This window comes from Pongo pygmaeus, chromosome 14 (assembly GCF_028885625.2).
Source record: "Pongo pygmaeus isolate AG05252 chromosome 14, NHGRI_mPonPyg2-v2.0_pri, whole genome shotgun sequence".
Lineage (NCBI taxonomy): Eukaryota > Metazoa > Chordata > Mammalia > Primates > Hominidae > Pongo > Pongo pygmaeus.
In genome coordinates, this window is record NC_072387.2 from 31,496,739 (window position 1) to 31,520,311 (window position 23,573).

A 23,573-nucleotide genomic window follows, 5' to 3' on the forward strand; every position below is an offset into this window, starting at 1 on the left:
GGTCTGATGTGCTGATTGCAGGGCTGCAGAGTTGACTCCTGCATGTTCTCACATGTGGAATAGGAGTTAGGCAGCTGCAGCTCTGCAGTGCCCACACTGTCTGCACAGAAGCAGCATCTAAATATACTGTTACTTAAATCTATGTGAAGTTCACTTTGGAATTTAAAAAATTTCATGATTTTGGCCGGGCATGGTGGCTCATGCCTGTAATCCTAACACTTTGGGAGGCCGAGGCGGGCAGATTGCCTGGGCTCAGGAGTTCAAGACCACCCTGGGCAACATGGTGAAACTGCATCTCTACTAAAAATACAAAAAATTACCTGGGCATGGTGGTGCATGCCTTTAATCCCAGCTACTCAGGAGGCTGAGGCATGAGAATAGCTTGAACCCGAGAGGTGGAGGTTGCAGTGAGCTGAGATTGCACCACTGCACTCCAGCCTTGGCGACAGCAAGACTCTATCTCAAAAAAAAAAAAATGAATAAATAAAGAAATAAATAAATATTTCATGATTTTGTTAAACATCACTTCCTAATAAAGGGAAAAAATCCTTTTGTCACTGTGGAGAAGACTTTGTGGGGTGGAGTCACTACTGGGGATGAAAGAGAAAATGTTGAAGGAAGTCATCAGCTTTGTTGCTTTTCTTAATTGTAAGGTTTGAGTTTACTGCCTGATGATCAGAGCCAGAAGCACAGGTCTCCAGGAAATGCCATGACTGGATAGAGAGCCACACGCTGCTTCCCGTCATACATCTACCTGGACCTAACTCAGGAAGAAACATACGCTTCCTACATTTTATCCCATAAGCAAAGCAACTACTGCAGAACTGTTCATGGAGATTTTGTCTTAACTTCAAAAAGTGCTTCTCCTAATTTATTTTCTGTTGCACAGTATCAAGAAGCACCTGTGGAAAAAAAGGATTCAAAAGAAGAAAACCATAACCATCTTACAAGTGAGTTAATTGTGTTCCTCTCTTCTGTACTTAACTCATAGTGTTACTAAGTTGTCCTAAGATAAGAGAAGGCCTCTCTATGTTTTTTGTTTAAAATTCTTTTTTCAGAGATGGAGTCTTGCTGTGTTGCTCAGGCTGGACTCAAACTCCTGGGCATAAGCAGTCCTCCCCACTCAGCCTCCCAAGTAGCTGGACTATAGGCATGTGCTGCCCTGTCAGCTCTCCCTCTCATGCTCTCTCTCTCTGTATATGTGTGTGTGTATATGTGTGTGTGTGTTTGTCCCCTGTGGCTTTTTTTTTTTTTTTTTGGAGACAGAGTCTTGCTCTTTGGCCCAGCCTGGAGCATAGAGGCATGATTTCAGATCACTGCAACCTCTGCCTCCAGGGTTCAGGTGATTTCTTGTGTCTCAGCCTCCTAAGTAGCTTGGATTACAGGTGTGCACCATTATGCCCAGATAATTTTTTGTATTTTTAGTAGAGATGGGGTTTTATCATGTTGGCCAGGCTGGTCTCAAACTCCTGGCCTCAAGTGATCTGCCACCTTGGCCTCCCAAAGTGCTGGGATTACAGATCTGAGCTACTGCACCCAGCCATAATTTGTCATTGATCACTTTTCAAAAACACGTTTTATCATGCTATTTTCTGTAACTGAGCTCAACATGTTTCTACATTGGTCACTCTTTAAAGACACATTTTCTTTTTTCTTACTTTTCTATTACACTTTTAAGTTCTAGGGTACAAGTGCACAATGTGCAGGTTTGATACATAGGTATACATGTGCCATGTTTGTTTGCTGCGCCCATCAACTCATTATTTGTTGGGGTGATCAGGCCCAATTCCAGACTGTGGGGGCTATGAAGTCTGGCGGAGTCAAATGAATAAGACAAGATAAGTTAAGGGTGCATAAAGTGGGTCCAGGGGGCTGACACTAGTATGGAGGCTGTGAAGGCCCCGAGCTCTGGGAGCCCACACTATTTATTGGTGATCAAACAAAGAAGCAGGCGGTGAGGACATGGGGGTCAAAAGGAAGTGGTGCATCAAGTGTTTGATCTATAGCTGTGTCAGTTTAGCATTTTCTTTGAAGCATATGGAATGAGTTCAGTTACAGAAAATAGCACATCATCTAATTTTTTACCAAAAAGCTAGCATTTACTTTTTAGGGCAAGATATTTGCATTTTCTGTGTGGGCCTAATATGCTCAAAATTGAGTTTTTTGATATTTGACAGGACGTGTTTTTTTAAACTGCTCTTAGTTAATACATACTAAATTCAGTGAAAGAAAACAGCACATCATATATTATTTGTGTGCTATATCTTGCTTTTAGCATTTAGGGATGTATATGCATATCTTCCTGAAAGTACAAAGTGGGCTCAGAAATGCTTTTTTTAAAGTTGTCTGAAACATTGTTTAAAAAAAGGATCAATGTCTAAACGTGTTCTGTTCAGTGAAAGAAAGCAGCACATCATCTAGATTTTTGGCACACAGCCTTCATTTACTTTTCGGAGCTAGATATTTGCATTTTCTGTGTGGGCCTACTATGCTCAGAATTGTGTTGTTTGAGATTTGACAAGTTGTGTATTTGAAAACTGCTATTAGTTAATACATGTTGAATTTAGTGAAAAAAAAAACAGTGTATTAGACATTATTTGTGTGCCATATCTTGCTTTTAGCATTTAGGGCTGTATTTTCATATCTTCCTGAAAGTTCTAACTAGGCTTTTAATAGTTTTTTTCTGAGTGTGTACAAATGTGCTTTTAAAAATGAATCAATGTCAAAACATGTTGAATTCAGTGGAAAAAAACAGCATATCAGGTAGGTTTTTGGTACATAGCTTGCATTTACCTTTTAGGGCCTACTATGCTCAGAATTGTTTTTTCTGAGATTTGACAAGCTGCGTCTTTGAGAACTGCTATACCATGTAGAATCAAGTGAAGGAAACCAGAACATCATCTAGGTTTTTGGCACACCGCTTACGTTTACCCTTTATGATTAGATATTTGCATTTTCTTTGTTGGCCTACTAAGCTTGAAGTTGTGTTTTCTGAGATCTGTTTTCTAGATGTGTTTTCGACAATTGTGTTTTCGACAATTGTGTTTTCTGAGATGGGTTTTTGAAAACTGCTCTCAGTTAACACATGTTGAATTCAGCAAAAGAAAACTGCACATGACTTATATTTTGGGTGCCATGTCTTGCTTTTAGCATTCATAGCTGTACATGCATATCTTCCCAGAAGTGCTAACTGGGCTCTGAAATGGTATTTGAGCTTGTACAAAATGTGTTTTTGAAAAGTGATCAATGTAAAACCATCTTAAATTTATTGACAGAAAGCAGCACATCATTTAGGTTTATGGCACAAAGCTGGTGTTTACCTTTTAGAGCTAGATATTCGCATTTTCTGTGTGGGCCTACTATGCTCAGAATTAGGTTTTCTGAGATTTGACAAGATGATCTTTGAAAAATGTTCTTAGTTAATACATGTTGAATTCAGTGAACAAAATAGCAGATCATACATATTTTGTGCACCATATCTTGCTGTTAGCATTTAGGACTGTGTATGCATACATTCCTGGAAGTGCTAACTGTGCTTGGAAATGTTGTTTTCGGAGCTTGTAGAAAACGTGTGTTTAAAAAGTGTTCAATGTCAAGACATGTGGAACTCCATGAAAGAAACAGCACATAATATAGGTTTTTGGCAGAAAGCTTGTGTTTACCTTTGACGGCTAGATATTCTCATTTTTTGTGTAAGACTACTGTGCTCAGAATTGTTTTCTGACTTGAAAACGTGTTTCTGAAAACTGCTCTTAGTTAATAAAGACTGAATTCAGTGAAACAAAACAGCACATCATCTAGGTTTTTGGCACAAATTAGTGATCACTCTCAGGGCTAGATATTTGCATTCTCCTTGTGGGTTTACTATGCACAGAATTGTGTTTTTTGAGATTTTACAAGATGTGTCTTTGAAAAGTGCTTTTAGTTAATACATGTTGAATTAGTGAAGCAAAACAGCACATCATACATTATTTGTGTGCCATATCTTGCTTTTAGCATGTACGGCTGTATATGCATATCTTTCTGGAAGCACTGACTTGGCTTCCAAACTTTATTTTATGAGCCTGTACAAAACGAGTTTTTGAAAAGTGATTAATGTCAAAACATATTAAATTAAGTGAGAAAACAGCACATCATCTAGATTTTTGGCACAAAGCTTGTGTCCACCTTTCTGGGCTAGATGTTTGCATTTTCTGTTTGTGCCACCTAAGTTAAAAATTGTGTTTTCTGAGATCTCACAAGATGTGTCTTTGAATACTGCTCTTAGTTAATACATGTTAAATTTAGTGAAAGAAAACAGCACATCATACAATATTTGTTTGCCATATATTGCTTTTAGCATTTAGGGCTATATATGCATATCTTTCTAGAAGCACTACTTGCGCTTCAAAATGTCATTTTTTGAGTTTGTACAAACAAATTTTGGAAAGCGATCAGCATCAAAACATGATAAATTCAGTGAAAGTAAACAAGACAACATTTTGGTTTTTGGCAAAAAGCTTGCATTTACCTTTCAGGGATAGATATCTCATTTTTTCTGAGGGCCTTTTTGCTTAAAATTGTGTTTTTAAAAATATTTGACAATATGTGTCCTTGAAAACAGCCCTTAGTTACTATATGTTGAATTTGGTGTAAGAAAGACAGCATATCAAATATTATTTGTGTGCTATATCTTGCTTTTAGCATTTAGGGTTGTATATGCATATCTTCCTAGATGTGATATATCCAGGTCTAAAAATTGAAAGCAAGCTTTGTGTGCCAAAAACAAAAAAAAACCAAAAAAAACCAACTATATAATGTGCTGTTTTGTTTCACTGAATTCAACATGTTTTGCCTGAGAACAGTTTTTTAAAATTTGTTTTGTACAAACTGAGATCAAACATTTCTGAGCCCTGTAGGCATTCATAGGAAGATATGAATTTCCAATCCCAACTGCTAAAAGCAAATTTTGGGCTAAAATACTTTATGATGTGTTGTTTTCTCTAATAGAATTCCACACATTTTTAATTAAAAATGTTTTCAAACACTCGTTTCATAGAAACTAAAAAATGACACTCTTGAGCCCAGTGAGATCCCTTATGAAGATAAGAATATTCGGCCTTAAAAATGGAAAACAAGATTTTTTCCAAAGAACTTGATGATGTTTTGGGTTTTTTTTTTTTTCACTGAATTCAACATGTTTTTACCTAGAACAGTTTTCAAATACACATTATGTAGAAGCTCAGAAAAGACATATCTGAGCCCAGTGGGCACTCAGGAAAATATAGATATCCAGCCCTAAAGCTAAAAGCAAGCTTTGTGCCAAAAATCCTTTATGATGTGCTGTTTTCTTTCACTGAATTCAACCTGTTTTGATGTAGAGCAGTTTTCAAAGACTTGTCTTGTCGAATCTCAGTCAACACAATTCTGAGTACAACAGGCCCTCACAGAAAATGTGAATATCCAGTCCTAAAAGTTAAAAGCAGGATTTGTGCCTAAATTCATTAGGATGGGCTGTTTTCTTTGAGGAAATTCATCATGTTTTCATATAGAATCATTTTCAAACACAGGTTTTGTAGGCCTTCAGAACAGTCATTTATGAACCCAGTGGGCACTCATAGCAGAATATGAATACCCAGCCCTAATAGCTAAAAGCAACCTTTGTGCCAAAAAACTTGATGATGTGCTGGCTGGGCGCGGTGGCTCACCCCCGTAATCCCAGCACTTTGGGAGGCCGAGGCAGGCGGATCACGAGGCCAGGAGATTGAGACCATCCTGGCTAACACGGTGAAACCCTGTCTCTACTAAAAATACAAAAAATTAGCCAGGCGTGGTGGCGGGCGCCTGTAGTCCCAGCTACAGTGCGCGGAGATTGCACCACTGAACTCCAGCCTGGGCGACAGAGCAAGACTCTGTCTCAAAAAGACAGTGAAAGACAACTCCATATCATAGACGATTTTGGCACAAACCTTTCTTATATTTACTATGTCTGAATATTCACGTTTTTATTTGAAAGTTGAGTGGGTTCAAGCGTGTCTCTTCTTAGGTCTAAAAACGTGGTTTTACTAACTGTTCTAAGTAAGAATGTGTTTAATTCAGTGAAACAAAACAACACATCATAAGGATTTTTAGCACAAAACTTGTTCTCAGCTTTTACGTGTGCATATTTATAGTCTTTTATTAGAGTCCACTGGGTTCGCAAATTTGTGTTCTGTGTGTTAACAAAACTTACGTTTGAAAACTGTATTAAGTGCCGGGCAAGGTGGCTCACGCCTGTAATCCCAGCACTTTGGGAGGCCCAGACGGGCGGATCATGAGGTCAGGAGATCGAGACCATCCTGGCTAACACGGTGAAACCCCGTCTCTACTAAAAATACAAAAAATTAGCCGGGTGTGTTGGCGGGTGCCTGTAGTCCCAGCTACTAGGGAGGTTGAGGCAGGAGAAGGGCGTGAACCTGGGAGGCGGAGCTTGCAGCGAGCCAAGATCGCGCCGCTGCACTCCAGCCTGGGGGATAGAGCGAGACTCTGTCTCAAAAAAAAAAAAAAAAAGAAAAAGAAAACTGTTAAGTGTAAACATATTATCTTTTGTCAAAGAATACAGCACATCATAAATTATTTTGACACAAATTTTCTTTTAGCTTTTACAGCTGGATATTCGCATTTTCTTTGAGGGCCTAGTATGCACAGAATTGTGTAGTCAGAGATTCAACACAATTTGAAAAGTGACCAATGTCTAAACATGTTGAATTCATCAAAAAAGATAGCACATCGTACAGTATTTGTGTGCCATATCTTGCTTTAGCATTTAGGGCTGGATTTGCATAACTGCATAAAAAGACTAACTGGGCTCAGAAATGTTTCTTCTGAGCTTGGAAAAAACGTGTTTTTGAAAGCTCTTCAAATAAAAGCCTGTTGAATTCAGTGAAAGAAAGCAGCACATTATACCGTATATGTGTGCCACATCTTTTAGCATTTAGAGCTGGTTATGTCTACGTGCCTTTAAAGGCTAACTTGGCTCAGAAATGTTTGCTCTGAGCTCGTACAAAATGTAGTTTAGAAAAATGTTCAAAAGCAAAACGTGGAATTCAGTAAAAAAACCCTGCATATCATGTAATATTTTGGCACAAAGCTTGCTTTTTTTTAATACTAGAGCTGGTTATTCATATCTTTCTATAAGGGCTACATGGGCTAAAGTGTGTGTTTTTTAGCTTCTATATAACGTAGGTTTGACAATTGTTCCAAATAAGAATTTATTTAATTTAGTGAAAGAAAACAGCACAACATAATTAATTTAGGCAGAAGTTTGCTATTGGCTTTTAGGGCTAGATATTCACATTTTCTCTGTGGGCTTACTATGCTCAGAATTATGTTTTCTGAAATTTGACAAGATGTGTCTTTAAAAACTGCTGTTAGTTAATACATGTTGAATTCAGTGAAATGAAGCAGCATATCATACATTATTTGCATGTCATATTTTGCTCTTAGCATTTAGAGATGCATGTGCATTTCTTACTGGATGTGCTAATTAGGCTTCAAAATGTTATTTTCTGAGATTGTACAAAATGTGTGTTTAAAAAGTGATCAATGTCAAAACATGTTGAATTCAGTTAAAGAAAACAGCACATAAGTTAGGTTTATGGCACAAAGCTTGTGTTTATCTTTGACAGCTAGATATTCACATTTTCTGTGTAAGCCTACTGTGATCAGAATTGTGTTTTCTGAGACTTGACAGTATGTGTCTTTGGAAACTGTTCTTAGTTAATACATGTTGAATTCAGTGAAAGAAACCAGCACATCATACATTATTTGTGTGCCATATCTTTCTTTTAGCATTTAGGGCTTTTATGCCTATCTTCCAGGAAGCACTAACTGGCACAGAAATATCTTTTTCTGAGCTTGTACAAAGTGTGTTTTTGAAAAGTGATCAATGTCAAAACATGTCAAATTAAATGAACAAAAACAGCACATCATCTAGGTTTTTGGAACAAAGCTTGTGTTTACCTTTTAGAGCTACATATTCGCATTTTTTCTGTGGGCCTACTAAGTTCAAAATTGTGTTTTATGAGATTTGACAAGATATGTCTTTAAAAACTGCTCCTAGTTAATACACGTTGAGTTCGGTAAAAGAAAACTGCACATCATACGTTATTTCTGTTGCTATCTTGCTTTTAGCATTTAGCGCTGTATACACGTATCTTCCTGGAGACGCTAACTGGGCTCTGAAATGCTTTGTTCTGACCTTGTATGAATGGGTTTTTGAAAAGTGATCAATGTCAACATGCTGAATTCAATGAAAGAGAACAGCAAATAATCTAGGTTTTTGGAACAAAGCTTGCATTTACATTTTAGAGCTAGATACTCGCATTTTTTGTGTGAGGCTATTATGCTCTGAATTGTGTTTTTTGAGTTTTGACGAGATGTGTCTTTGAAAACTGCTATTAGTTAATACATGATGAATTCAGTGAAAAAACAACAACAGATCATACATTGTTTTTGTGCCATGTCTTACTTTCAGCATTTAGGGCTGTATATGCCTATTTTCCTGGAAGTGCTAACTGGGTTCCAAGATGTTTCTTTCTGAGCTTCTACAAATGTGTTTTTGAAAAGTGGTCAATGTCAAAACATGTTGAATTCAGTGAAATAAAACAGCACATCATACATTATTTTGTGCCATATCTTGCTTTTAGCATTTAGGGCTATATATGCATATTTTCCTGGAAGCACTAACTTGTCTCTGAAAAGTTTTTTTCTGAACTTGTACAAAACGTTTTTTAGTTGGAGAAGTAGGTGAAACAGCCATTGCAAAAATTTTAACAGTGAGAGAATTATGACAGTTAATGAGATTTAATCTACCCAATTATCATGTTGCCTTTAACCTCCAACTGCCTTTACTCAATCCTGGGCTTGTGTCGAGATAACTTTGGGAGACATTTAGTTTATAGTTTAAATAAACTAAACTTTTCCCCCAAATTGACTGCCTTTGTAAATCTAATGAGAGGCTGTCAGGTTGTGAGCATGAGAGAAGTCTGAATTCTGCTAAGGTGTAGACATAAACAGTTACCAGCCATTATTCCAAAGATCACAAGATTTGCAGCTTCTAATTACTCCTGCAGATAACATCACTATTGTAGAACCTAAGACTGGTCTTTTAATATATCTTTTCAGGTTTTTGCATTGCTGAAGACTGACTTCACCCAGACCTACCAACTGGTCCTGAGACCCCCACCCAGGAACCTATTCAGTGCAGGAGGACAGCTTCAGCTCCCTACGTCTTCATGTGTGACCCAATTGATGAGCACTTCCTTCTTCCTGGCCCCCTACTGACCAAACTATCCTTTAAAAACCCTAGTCACTGAGTTTCCAGGGAGACTAATTTGACTAATAATAAAACTGGTCTCCCATTCAGCCAGCTCTGCATGAATTAAATTTTCTCTATTGCATTCCCGTGTCTTAACAAGTCAGCTGTACCTGGGCACTGGGCAAAATGAACCCATTGGATGGCTACATATGTCCAGGTTAATCCGGTCATCACTGGGGGACTTGTGTAGGGGATTTTGGCTCTGGAAAGGATGGATTAGAGAATCTCTGTCTTCTGCAGACTGAAGTGTGCAGATTATTGCCAAGAAAAACCTCTGAGAAGCACAAGCTCAGGCCTTGGGGACTTCATGCATGTTGTTTGCCTGCTGAATAGGAGGCTCCTGTGTCCGCCCTCACAGCTTGGTCCTCACTTATATGAGCCCAACTGGGAATGCTCTCTGTGATTCAGGTCCACTTAGCTTCTAGAATGCTCAGGTAGGAAGTAATCATTAGAAGCATATGAAGTATGTTACCCCAGGAGCATAGTAGATTAGCCATTGACTTTTTTCCCCCTGTTGGATCTTAATCTTCAATGGAAATTAATCACCAAGGGCTCAAAAACAGCCACTAAGGATTAACATGCTCTGTTCACAGTCCTGGCATGTTGGGACCCAGGCCCAGTCCCTCATGAAGAGGGACTTCACTTTCTTTTGCTCCTCCCCAGCAGCCCTCCTGTTGGTTTGGATACAGCTACCCTGGGTTCAGCTCCTGCCTTTTCCTTCACAGTTGCTACCCAGGAGCAGGGAAAAAAGGGGTCTGCTATTGATGATGCTGGTAACCCCCACTGGGTAAAACTCACTGGGTGAACAGGTCAGCCACACACACTACAAAAAAGAAGGGCATCTGCCTCAACAGTAGAGTGAAGAAAGGCAGAAGTCTGCTCCTTATGAGCTAGCCTCCAGGGCATACAAAGACATTCTTACACATTCATTCCTTTTTGTATTCACTTTTTGAACATTTATTGGGCATCTGTAGTATGCTGGGACGTTCATTGGTTCCAAAGACATGGAGATAAACATTGGGGCACTCTGATCCATAAAACAAATACTTCTAAACCCGCAAAAAAACTTAGCCACACACTAATAGTGGGGAACTTCAACATCCTACTGACAGCTTTAAATGGATCATTGTGGTGAAAACTAACAAAGAAATTCTGGACTTAAACTTGACACTTGACGAATTTGACCTAATAGTCTTATTGTTTTATCCAAATTACCACTGTGTCCCTTTTAAGTAGGGCATTTAGACCAATTACATTGAAGGTTAATATGGATATGTGGGATGTTTATCCTGTCATTGTTTTGTAGACTCAGTTGTGCAGTTGCTTGATAGAGTCATTGGACGATGTACTTAAGTGTTTTTATGTTAGTAGTACTCTACCTAACAAACACAGAATATACATTCTTCTCATCTGCATATAGAACATATTATAAGATTGACCACATGTTTGTCCATAAAGCAACTCTTAATAAATTTAAAAAATAGAAATTAGACTATACTCTCAGACCACAGGACAATAAATTCAACACCAAGAATATCTCTCAAAACCACACAATTATATGAAAATTAAACAACTTGCTCCTGAATGACTTTTGGGTAAACAATAAAATTACAGCAGAAATAAAAAATTCTTTCAAATTAATGAAAACAGGACAGAACATGCCAAAATATCTGGGATACAGCAAAAGCAGTATCAAGAGGAAAGTTTATAGTGCTAAATGCCTACACCAAGGGGATAGAAAAAATCACAAATTAACAGTCTAACATTGCACCAAAGGAACTAGATAGAAAAGAACAAATTAACCCCAAAGCTAGTAGAAGAAAATAAATAAAATCAGAGCATAACTGAATGAAATTGAGAAGCAAAAATTTGTACAAAAGATCAACAAAACCCAAAGTTTGTTCACAGAAAATACAAACACAATTGATAGTCTGCTAGCTATATTAACAAAGTAACAAACGGGAAGACCAAAAGAAGCACAATCAGAAATGACAAAGATGACATTACTACTGAATCCACAGAAATATAAAGATCTTCAGACTATTGTTAACACCTCTATGCACACAAACTAGGAATTCTAGAGGAAACTGATAAATTCCTGGAAACACACAACCTCCCAAGAATGAATCAGGAAGAAACTGAAACCCTGAACTGACCAATCTTGAGTTGCAAAATTGAAGCAGGAATAAAAACCTACTAAGCAAAAAAAGTCCAGGATTAGATGGATTTACAGCTGAATTCTACCAGATGTACAAAGAACAGCTGATACCAATTCTACTGATACTATTCCAAAAAATAGAGAAACTCCTCCTTAACTCATCTATGAAGTCAGCATCATCCTCATATCAAAACCTAGCAAAGACACAACAAAAAAAGAAAACTACAGGCCAATATCCCTGATGAACTTATACACAAAGATTCTCAACAAAATATTAATACTAGTGAACTTAATCTAGCAGCACATCCAAAAGTTAATTCACCATAAAAATGTAGTTTTGATTCCTGGAATCAAGTTTGTTTCAACATATGCAAATCAATAAATGCGATTTACCACATAAACATTAAAAACAAAACCTATAGGATCATCTCAATGGATGTAGAAAAAGCTTTTGATAAAATTCAACATCCCTTCATGTTAAAAACCCTCAACAAAGTAGGCATCAAAGAAACATACCTCAAAATAATAAGGGCCATCTATGACAAACCCACAGCCAACATTATATGGAATGGGCTAAAGCTGGAAGCAGTCCCCTTGAGAACTACAACAAAATAGGATTCCTATTCTCACCATTCCTATTCAGTGTCATACTAGAAGTCCTAGCCAGGGCAATCAGGCAAGAGAAAGAAACATAAGGCATCCAAGTAGAAAAAGAAGAAGTCAAACTATTTCTCTTTATTGATGATATAATTCTATACCTAAAACCCTGAAGACTTCACCAAAAGGCTTCTAGAAGTGATAAACAACTTCATTAAATTTCACAGTAGAAAATCAATGAAAATCAAAAATGAAAATCAGTAGCAGTTCTATACATCAGTAATGTATGAGCTGAGAGCCCAATCAGGAACGCAATCTCCTTTACAATAGCCACAAAAGAAGTAATCTCTAGGAATACATCTAACCAAGGAGGTGAAAGATCTCTATAAGGAGAACTACAAAACACTGCTGAAAGAAATCATAGATAACAAACAAATAAAAAATTCCATGCCCATGGATTCGAAGAAATAAAATTGTTAAAATTTGGCCATACTGCCAAAGCAACTTAAAATTCTATTCTATCAAACTATCAATGCTATTTTTCACAGAATTAGAAAAGACTCTTCTAAAATTCATATGGAACCAAAAAAGATCCCAAAGATCCAAAACAAACCTAAGTAAAAAGCCAAACTAGAGGCATCACATTACCCAACTTCAAACTATACTGTAAGGCTACAGTAACCAAAACAACATGCTACTGGTACAAAAACAGACACATAGACCAATGGAACAGAACAGAGAGCTCAGGAATAAAGCCCCAGACCTTCGATCATCTAATCGTCAACAAAGTGGACAAAAACAAGCAATGGGGGAAGGACATCCTATTCAATAAATGGTGCTGGGATAGCTGGCTGGCCATACGCAGAAGAAAGAAACTGGACCCTACCTTTTACCATTTGTACAACAATTAACTCAAGATGAATTAAAGGTTTAAATGTGAGACCTCAAACTAACAGAATCCTAGAAGAAAACCTAGGAAACACTATTCTGGACATCAGCCTTGGGAAAGCTCAAAAGTCCTCAAAAGGAATTGCAATAAAAATAAAAACTGATAAGTAGACCTAATTAAACTAAAGAGCTTCTGCATAGCAATAGAAACTTTCAGCAGAGTAAATAGACAATGTACAGAATGGGAAAAATATTCACAAACTACGCATCCAACAAAGGTCACATATCCAGAATCTGTAAAGAACTTCAGTAACTGAACAAGCAAAAAATAAATAACCCCATTCAAAAACAGTCAGAATACATGAACAGATACTTCTCAAAATAATACGTACAAGTGGCAAACAAACATATGAAAAAATGCTCATCATCACTGATCATCGGAGAAATGTAAATTAGAAGCACAATGAGATACAATCTCACACCAGTCAGAATCGCTATTACAAAAAAGTAAAAAAATAACATGTTGGTGAGGTTGTGGAGAAAAAGGAACACTTACACACTGTTGGTGGGAATGTAAATTAGTTTAACTACTCAACTACTGTGGATATCAGTTTGCAGATTTCTCAAAGAACTGAGAACTACCAGTCAATCTGGCAACCCCATTACTAAGTATATATCCAAAAGAAAACCAATTATTCTACCAAAAACTCATACATGCACTCACATGTTCATCACAATACTACTCACAATAGCAATGACATGGAATCAACCTAGGTGCCCATCAACAGCGAATTGGATAAAGAAAATGTGGTACGTATACTTCATGGAATACTACACAGCCATAAAAAGAACAAAATTATGTTCTTTGCAGCAACATGGATGCAGCTGGAGGCCATTATCCTAAGCAAATTAACACAGGAACAGAAAACCAAATACGGCATATTCTCACTTGTAAGTGGGAGCTAAACATCAGGTATTCATGGTCATAAAGATGGAAACAAAAGATAATGTGGCCTACTAGCGGGGAAAGGGAGGGTGGTGGTGAGGGTTGAAATTCTAACTGTTGGGTAGTATGGTTGGTATTTGGGTGGTGGGGGTATTCATACCACAAACCTTAGCATCATGCCATTTACCCAAGTAAAAACTTGCACATGTACCCTCTGAATCTAAAATAAAAGTTGAAAAATAAAGAGCAAACAAAACTGGGCCAGGGCAGCAATTCAAAGCATGATTGATAGATAGATAGATAGATAGATAGATAGATAGATAGATGACAGATTAAAATAAATCTAAACTACAAACTTGTCTTTTTACTGTCTTGATAATGTTTTCTTATGGATTCTAGTTTTTAATTTTGATGAAGTCCAATTTATGTATTTTTCCTCTTGTTTCTTGTGTTTCAGTGCTATATCTAGGACTCCATTGTCAAATCAAAGGTCATGGAGATTTATTTCTATGTTTTCTTTTAAGAGTTTTAACACTGGCCAGGAGCGGTGGCTCACACCTGTAATCCCAGCACTTTGGGAGGCCGAGGCGGGCAGATCACGAGGTCAGGAGATCGAGACTATCCTGGCTAACAGGGTGAAACCCCGTCTCTACTAAAAATACAAAAAATTAGCCAGGCGAGGTGGCGGGCGCCTGTAGTCCCAGCTACTCGGGAGGCTGAGGCAGGAGAATGGCGTGAACCCCGTGGGGCGGAGCCTGCAGTGAGCCGAGATCGCGCCACTGCCCTCCAACCTGGGCGACAGCGAGACTCTGTCTCAAAAAAAAAAAAAAAAAAGAGTTTTAACATTTATGTTAAGGTTTTTAATTCATTTTGAGTTGTTGTATATGCTGTCATGTAAGAACATCACCTCACTCTTTTGTATGTGGCTATCATTATCCCAGCACCATTTGTCAAAAAGAGTGTTTTTTCTCCATTGAATTTTTCCTGGCAATGCTGTGAAAAGTCAATTACCCATAGATACTTAAATTAGTTTCTGGATTCTCCATTCTCTTCTGTTAGTCTATGTGTAAAGTTACGGATCTACCCTTGACCCGGAATGCCTATCAGAAGCTGATCAAGTGCACACTTTCTGTTCTTATGATAATTACAACTGGGACTGGACTCTACAATATTTGACTGTATAGTGTCTTCCAAAATTCTTTCTTATAATATTTCACCTTGTTAATAAACTCCTGAGCCTAAGAATGGAAAGAAACATGTTTTATACTCACAGTTTCTTAATTTCGAAAACTATCCTGCATGGACTGATCACTCAATTTAGGAAGCTGGCATAAGGAGCATTTATTAGCATTCTGAACAGGGACCTCCGATCTAAGACTCTAAGTACTACAATCATTTAGTAGTGAAATTCCATTCTGTGATTGGTTCTTACAGAACTAGTTGTACAAAAGCCCAAAGATACAAGAAAGTTCACAGAAAACTGTTTGTAATACTTAGAAACTGGAACCAATAAAAAAGGTAATCAGTTGGGGATAGATCATTATAAAGCCTCCATATGAATGAATTATTCATGATTATTTAAAATTGAAATATGTCTGCAGTTACAGAATAAGTTGCATAGTATGATCCAATATGTATATAAACAACATCATATATGTATGTGTGTGTGTATATATATATATATGTATATGTGTGTATGTGTATATATTTCACCTTGTAATATTTTATCTTGTTAATAAAACCCTGGACCAAAAAATGTAAGTTAAAGGATTGTGTGTGTGTGTGTGTGTGTGTGTGGCGCACGCATGCGTGTGTGCTCATAACCAAATTTCTGCAGGAATAAAGGGAATGTTTCTATATGATGACTTTGCCTTTTCAAAAAAAAACAAAAAGCACATATATTTAAATTGTTTAAGGGGAGGTCCATGCTCTTGACCTTTAAACTAAATTGCCTTAAAACTTCCCTCCATAAATTCTCAAAATTCTTCTTGGAATTATCTGGGTTGACTGAGAACAGAGCTACAAAGAGCCATAACACTTTCCAAAGTTGGAGACAAAATATTCCTTTTAAGCTTGCAGGGCAAGCCCCTGGCTCCTAAGCAGGCTGCCTGTGACCCTGGATATGAATTTCAGGCCAGTTCCTTCTGCCTTTTGGAGTCTGGTCAGCCTACCTGGATTTTATGTTCTTCAGAAAATCTTTGACCTTTTCCAGGGAAAACTTCACTATATCACTATTTGCCGGTAAAACTTTGCTTATATTTTAGAACCTCTAGAAAGAATGCAACTCTGTATATACTTTGATGTTATTTTATTAAAGTCAATTTCAGAATTCTGACCTCCAGAACTCCAAGAGAATCCACATTTCCTCATGGATTTGCTACCTCAGTTTGTCCAAGAACTTATTGAAGTGCACCTCCTGGACCTGGCAGTCACTCCCAAAACAAGAGGAAGCAGCCATGAGCCACCAGAGCTCAGAGAACTTAAGTGACACACACAGATTCTCCTATTGGAACTGAGGTCCAGATGCCCAGGCAGGCCCAGAACTCATTTTTCTACAGATGAGGGCATCAATTCTGCAGTGCGCTCACGCTGTCTGCTCCAGACCTTCAGGCTCTTCTGTCTGGAATGTTCCTCCCTGCTCACTTTGCACACCCAGGACCCAGCTCAGATGGGACTCCTCAAGGACACCTACCCACCTGGCCAGTCACACCTTCCCGTGGCACCTGCTCCTTGCTGTCTCCTCACCAATCATACTCAAAGCAGATGCTATGGATTGTGTTTATTTACCAGCTACAGGAGCATTAACATTTTATAATTAATATTTAGTCAAGTTTAGTAAGCTGTATTTTTGAGGATATAGGCAGATAGTTTAGAATTTCAAATAAAGTGTTACAAAGTTCTTACTGGCATAAGCTCCAGCAATTTAATATGTTCATCCTTTTATTTCTAATATTGTCTATTTTCCTGATAAATCTTGACAGATGATTATCCATTTTTATTAGTGTACTTAAAGAGATGTTGATCTTTATTGAACTTTGCTGGATTTCTGTTGCAATTTTTTTATCCGTGATTTTTTACTAGCAATTCATATCTACTAATGTGTTTGGATTTATTCTGAAGACTTTTTCTAATATTTCTCAGATTAGAAACTCATTTCGCTAATTTACAGTCTTTCTTACCTTCTAATATATCATTTATAAGTCTAATATTTCCTTAAATACTGCTTGTGGTAGGCAGAATAACAGCATCCAAAATATGTCCATATAGTAATAGATATTGATGCAATGTAATCACAATGGGCTAAAAGTGGAAGACAGAAGCAGAGACTCAGAGAGATGTGAAGATGCAATACTGCTGGCTTTGAAGATGAAGGAGGGGACACAAGCCAAGGAATGCAGGTGGCCTCTAGAAACCAGAGCAGTCAAGGAAAAGAACGATCTTTTAGAACATCTACAAAGAATGCCACTCTGTAGATACCTTGATTTTATTAAAGCCAATTTCAGAATTCTGATCTCCAAAACTCTAAGATACTATATTTGTGTTGTTTAAGTCACTGGTTGTGGTCCTTTATTACAGGACCAATAGGAAACTAGTGCACTGCATTTGTTGGATCCACAAATTTATAGTTTTACCAATTATAACCTTTAAATATTTTAGAATATTCATTTTAATGTCTTCTTTCATCATCGGTTTTTAGAAGTTTATTTTTTCTGTGTGATTTTATGTCCAAATGAAGGCTATTTTTCTGACAATTAGATTAAGGTTAAATAATGTGGTCTGTGTGATGACAATCCTGTGACACATGCAGCTTAGGATTTCATCAATTATTCTAGATTTAATGCATGATCTACTGGACATATATAAAATATTAGACTTTAAAATAGGAAGGTTGAAATATTACATAAACTAAAAGGGCATCAAGTTTTTATTTTTTGCTACTTATATTTTACATATCTTTGTTGATCTTTTTTTCAAAATGTCTTTGCTCAAACAATTACTGAGAGAGTGTTAGACTCTGTTCATACAATTGAATTGTGCCTTTTGTAAAAAGAATTCTTCTGAGTTTTCTTGTAATGTACAACATGTAAAATACATATAGCCTCTTTCACCTGAAAAGCAGTATAGTATGGAAGGGCACAGGGACAAAAACACACAAACAAAAACCTTCACCGATATCATTGAAACCACAGCAAAAACAAATACAAAGCACCTACTGTATGCAGGAAACCTGCTGGGCCCTGGGGTACCTGCTCCAGCTAATTTCCGTGACAACCCAAAAGACCAGGACACAGATGAGGAGACTGAAGGTCGAAAGGTGAGGGCCTGTGGCAGGTGGCAGAATTAGGGCTGAACAAGCTTTGCTTGCTCCAAAGCCCAGGCTGTGGGGTGGAGAGCAAGGGCCACAGAAGATCTGTGCCCTCCTCAGAGAAGAGTCCTGCTCCTACCTGCCCTCTGCAGCCCACTTGGGTTGGCATCGTAGAAGCAGCCTTTCCCCAGCCACAGCAAGGCCAGCAGTGCCAGCATAGGGGCCATCTGAGTTCTCAGGAGAGGGCTACCAGCAGGGACTTGTGGGCCTCATCCAGGTGGCCACCAGGTTGTTGGCCACCAGAAGGTGCGATACATCCTCCACATCCAACTCATTGGCAGTGTGGCCAGCTGGTGCACGCCGTGGGGCTTCCCTGTGGGGAGAGTGGCTCAGGATGGGCTGGCCCCTTCCCCACACCCCCTCGCCTACCCAGCTGATTGGGCCACAGGTAAATCCTGTCCCTATGCACCTGGCCTGGGTAGCTTCCTTCCCACAGGACTGCAGAGACCTGTGTCCCTTTGGAGAGACCCCCACGCCATGCCATCCCCAGAACCCACAGCTGCACTTCCCGGTGTGCAGCCATCGACCCTACCTTCCCCTCAATCTCTCCATCGCCTTGTCGGGGAGGCACTTTACAGATGACAGAATTGAGGTTACACCGATGCTCAGCAGCAGGGCTGACCCTGAGCAGATCCTGCATCAGTTTCCTTTTCCACAAAAATTTGGATTAGCAATATGGCCTTCCTGGGCTCTGGACCCACGGGTGTGTTTGTAGGCAGAACAAGGTAACACAGGGGCTACACGTGGCATGTGTCTGTGTCCACGTAGGAATGCTGGCAGTGTTCATGAATTCTCACTAGGAAAAGGAGCCAGAGCCTCAATTTTGACAATTTCCAGATACAAATATATGGCCTCAAATCACATAAAAGAAAGAAGAAAGTTCTTCCTCACCAGCAAACCAAAGCCATACAAATTAGGCACCTGGGAGGCAGAGGAAGAGTGAGAGAGAGAGAGAGAGAGAGAGAGACTGTGTGTGTGTGTGTGTGTGTGTGTTTAGTGAGGTGGCGGCTGACATCAATGGTGACCCAAAGACATCCCCAGTCTCAGTGGTTTTAACGTTGCTAAAACTCCTTCCTGTCATCTTCCAGCAGTCAGAGGAGTACTCATCAAAACAGCTGAGGTTGGCAGAAGAATTTGCACCCATTAGGTTGGCAAAGAATTTGCAAAGTGAGCATCAGGGCTGGGTGGAGGACGGGAGGTGACCAGATGGTTAGGGGGACAGCTCCTAAAGTCAAGGATCCTACAGGTGGCAGTGCTTCCTGATCCAGGAGCTCTATATCTGTCTCCATCTTAAGGAGAAAACATTGTGGAGACAGGGTATCACTCATGATGTGTTACAACTAAGAGCAAAAATCTAGGACTCTCCAAAGGAATAACAGCACGTGCATAGGATGGGCCATGGGGCTACCAGGAAATATTATTAGCAACAAAGGGGATTTTCGTGATCCATTGAGTATAAAAGGTAGGATATAAATGGCATCCACAGCACAAACTCAATTTTCTGAGATCTATTTTATATGCACACACAAAAAGACCAGAAGGAAATGTGAGCAGTGGGAGAATGGGTAAGTTTCATTGTTCCCTTTCCATTTCTGAGTTTCTAATTCTCTGTGGAGAGAAAGCCCACGATACATCATGGTATTTGAGAGGCAGGATCCTAAAATCTAAGCCCTGGAGCTAAATCTGCCATCGATGCCGTGGGAAATCACTCCAGCACTGTGCCTCAGTTTGCTCACCCATAAAATAGAAAGAAATACGTCCTTCCCTACCTCAAAGGAGATCAGAATGCAACAGCAGCCCACATGCATGTCCTCTGACTGGTTTATGCTCTTCCTGCGCAGTAGGGCTGTCTATGTCCACAGCCTTATGCCCTGTGCCCTCTAAAACCCTGAGTCGGGTCTGAGCTGGAGCATCCTGCAGCCCTCCTCCTGCAGCAGCCCCGCTGGTTTCCAGGCACATAGGCCTTGGCGGCCAACAGTTCCTCCTCCGGCAACAGCCTGCATGTGGTGACACAGTCCAGTGTGCACAGAATGCACTCTGGCTAGCACCCGCAGCAGCTCGCAGCTGCACAATTACACACAGCTGTCTGGGTGTGGTGCCCCCTGCTCCACCACCTCTTGGAAGTCTTCCTGGATGCACCAGGAATTTCCTGCTGGCCAGCAACGTCCTCGGCCTTTGGGTGCACCGAGATGAAGTCCTGGAGGGTGCTGGCCACATCAGGAGGTAGGGGCATGGCAGCTGAATGCAGCCAGGTTGAAGGCAATGGGAAGCTGGGAGTGCTCAGGACAAGGTGCTGGTCCTCCCTTGGCAGAGGCAGGCCACGAGATCCTTGGCTGACATCATGCGGATGGTCCTGATAGACCCATGTCCAGTCTTCATGACACCTTGGGGACGGAGAGTGCGGTCAATGCACACGGGTCAGCCAGTCCATACCCCCGTGGCCACCCATGCCCAGCCTCAAGCCACCTCCTGCTCTCCCCCAGTGAGACCCTAGGGTCAGTGTAGACCCCACTGCATGAAAACTGGGGGATCCAGCCGTTAAGGGGCATTTGTGGTGCTCCCTCAGTAGGTGGTCTCCGTGGCCTGGGGTTGGGGTCTATTAGGGTCTACCAGGCCCACTCCCAGCCCACTGTTTACCTCGTGGGCCTCAGCTTCCTCCTCTGCAGAATGGGACGCTGACCCTGCCCAGCTTAGTTCCTTCTAAGAACATCTGACCCCTGAGTGCCCACCTGGGCAGGGTCTGGGTGGCCTGAGGGGTCAGGACCCAGCTATAGGACCCCAACCCCCACCCCTTACCCCTCCCAGCACTGGGCCACGCAGGAAGGCAGAACTCCCCAACCCCAACCTGTCAATCCAGGAGCCTTCTCAGCTGGACCCAGGGCCATACCTCTGCCCACCGGCTCACACCTGGGCCATGCAAGGCAGGGTGGATGCACCTGCCTGGCCCTTGAGCGCGTAGGGGAGCCACCGTTTCCCACTTCGGAGGCTCAGTTCTGAGGTCGGGATTCCAGGCACTCCCTTCTCCCCCATTCCCAAACCTCCTGACTGGAAGAACTCTCTCGGCACAGCCTTTTCTTTCGGGGTCCCAAAGTGCCTGTGAGCAGGCAGCTCCCGATCTCCTCTCTGTGACACCCACAGACTCAAAAACACCCATGTGCTCACTCATGCAGACAGGTGCTCTGGCCTGCGGCTCTGAGGCTGAGCCGGCTTTGCCTTGGTGAAGGACAAGGCCCTGGCGACCCAGATTCTCTCGCGGGTGGCTGGGGACAGAAGGGCGGTGGCGTGCTGGGCTGGCTGGAGGGCCCCAGGCCCTGGCGCGAGTCCTGCAAGGATGCTGCCTCCAAGTGTGCTTGTGGGTGGGGGATCCCAGGGCCTCCCGGGAGAGTGTCCACTCCTCCTCGGGGGGCCTGGCTGCTCAGCGGCGCCCCTCTGTGGTGAGACTCGCCCAGGCCCATGTCCGGCCCACCTCGCCCCAGCCAGACTCCCCTGGGCAGCCTCAGGACAGAGAACCCTGAATTCAGAGGGAGGCTGGAGGTGTGGGGTCTCTAGGCACTTGCAGGGTGGACACCCAGGGCTCACCCTCAGCCCTACCCAGGCGTCCCCAGCCTCACGCTCGCAGAGCTGAGGAGGGGGCTTCAGGAAGGTGGGGGCTACCTCCCCGCCCAGTACCGTCAGGCTCTGAATTCGTACCTGGGAACTCTGCCTTGGCTGACTTGGGGACCCCTTCACTGCTCAGCCTTCCCCTCTCTTCCTGCCGCGGGCGGTACACCTAAGCTCCCTGACTCTTCCCACGCGGCCCTGCGTCCCCTCCCCACAGGCTGTTCCCTGCACCCGCGGGTGGGACTGGACCCTTCCCTGCACGTCCAGCCTGCTTCCCGCGGTCTTCCTCCGTCTGGCCCTGGCATCCCGCTCCTCTGGCCCCAGGCTGTGTGGGGACAGCTTTCCCCCAGGCCCGTCGTCAGTGTCCTGAGCTCCGCCGACTCCCGCCCGCTGGCGTCGCAGGCCTGGTGACAAGCTGTCGCTGGCCTCTAGGGCTCCTGGGACTCAGGCACACAGAGCTCCCTCGGGGCCAAATTTGTGTCACGCGCAGGGACACCGGAGATGCGTGCACAGTCCGTGTAACGGCCTTGCTTGGCGCCTCTCTGTTTCTCCTCTGAGGGGCTGAGAGTCGCGGAGTTTCCTGGTTGGAGGCTGTGGCGGACGCGATTTGCTTCCTCGTATAGGGTTCCGGAGGCGGCGAAAAGTCCAGCGGGTCTCCGAAGCCGGTAGACAGAGCCATGAAGACGTCGGGCTTCAGGAGGGGGAAGGGCGAGCTGCCCTGGGGCTCAGCCCCCGGAAGGCGGGCGCGGGCGCCGGGAGTGAGAGTGCGGACCACGCCTCCTCCCAGCCCAGGCGCCACGACCCGGACAGGGGGTTCGACAGGCTCCGCAGAGCTGCCGGCGGGGACCGGACAGAGACAATGCGGCGGATCCTTTCGCTGCCGAAGAGTGGCGTGGCTGACAGAGACGAGAAGAACAGGTAATAGGAACTGGAGCCCGGCAGGGGAGGGAGGAGGGCGAGTCGGGGAGAGGCCTCCTTTCCTGCTCCCGGCCCACCCCTGTCCCCGAGGGCGCTGGGCTTTGTTCCCTCTGCAGCCCGCAGCAGCCGGTGTGGCAACCTTACAGGAGCGCCAAGGTCATCATTATGAGCAGCGCGATGAAAACAAAACTTCAGCTGGTCCGATCCTCTCATAATTCCCGTTACTTTACAGAAAGTTTTAGTGCTTTAACTAAAAAAAATTAAACATACCTAGCTTTTTATTTTTATTGTCCACATTTTAAACAACGTTATATATGCTATGGAAACAAGCATCATGAGAAAAATAATTTCTATATTATATTAACTTCTGGGCTAAAAATTCTTTGGATAAAAATCTAATATCCCTTTTATATCCACCTACACCTGAGTAATAAGTTATTTCATGAATGACCTCAGAAGGATCCTTTGAAGTGAGAGCATGGTTCCCTGTTCTTGAATAGTAAAACTCATTTTTCTTTTTTTCTTTTTCTTTCTTTCTTTCTTTCTTTCTTTCTTTCTTTCTTTCTTTCCTTCTTTCTTTCTTTTTTTTATTATACTTCAAGTTCTGGTTACATGTGCAGGACGTGCAGTTTTGTTACATAGCTGTACACGTGCCATGGTGGTTTGCTGCACCCCTCAACCCGTCACCTACATTAGGTATTTCTCCTCCCCTAGCCCCCCACCGCCCCCGACAGGCCCTGGTGTGTGATGTTCCCCTCCCTGT

The 23,573-nt window shown here is 41.7% G+C and overlaps 3 protein-coding genes and 1 long non-coding RNA gene across 6 annotated transcripts in view; 2 read left to right on the forward strand and 2 right to left on the reverse strand.

The window, feature by feature from the left end:
* Positions 1-20,676, reverse strand: part of LOC134737546 (protein mono-ADP-ribosyltransferase PARP4) — a 116,324-nt gene extending 95,648 nt beyond the window's left edge. Inside the window, exon 1 of the mRNA XM_063650632.1 lies at positions 20,062-20,676. The gene's annotated coding sequence lies outside the window, so the exon portion shown is untranslated. The remainder of the gene's footprint in view (positions 1-20,061) is intronic.
* On the forward strand, positions 654-9,419 carry LOC134738010 (uncharacterized). The gene is made up of 2 exons (XR_010123487.1): positions 654-950; positions 9,145-9,419. It is a non-coding gene; the product is annotated as an uncharacterized LOC134738010 (long non-coding RNA).
* The window catches only part of LOC134738006 (uncharacterized), a 347,768-nt gene continuing 344,767 nt past the window's right edge, over positions 20,573-23,573 (reverse strand). Inside the window, exon 7 of the mRNA XM_063650641.1 lies at positions 20,573-20,676. Within this exon, the coding sequence (XP_063506711.1) occupies positions 20,668-20,676 (9 nt within the window). The 3' untranslated portion in view covers positions 20,573-20,667. The remainder of the gene's footprint in view (positions 20,677-23,573) is intronic.
* LOC129011231 (ankyrin repeat domain-containing protein 26) overlaps positions 22,020-23,573 on the forward strand; it is a 71,579-nt gene continuing 70,025 nt past the window's right edge. For all 3 annotated transcript variants that reach the window (XM_063650649.1, XM_063650647.1, XM_054445980.2), the window contains exon 1: positions 22,020-22,810. The gene's annotated coding sequence lies outside the window, so the exon portion shown is untranslated. The remainder of the gene's footprint in view (positions 22,811-23,573) is intronic.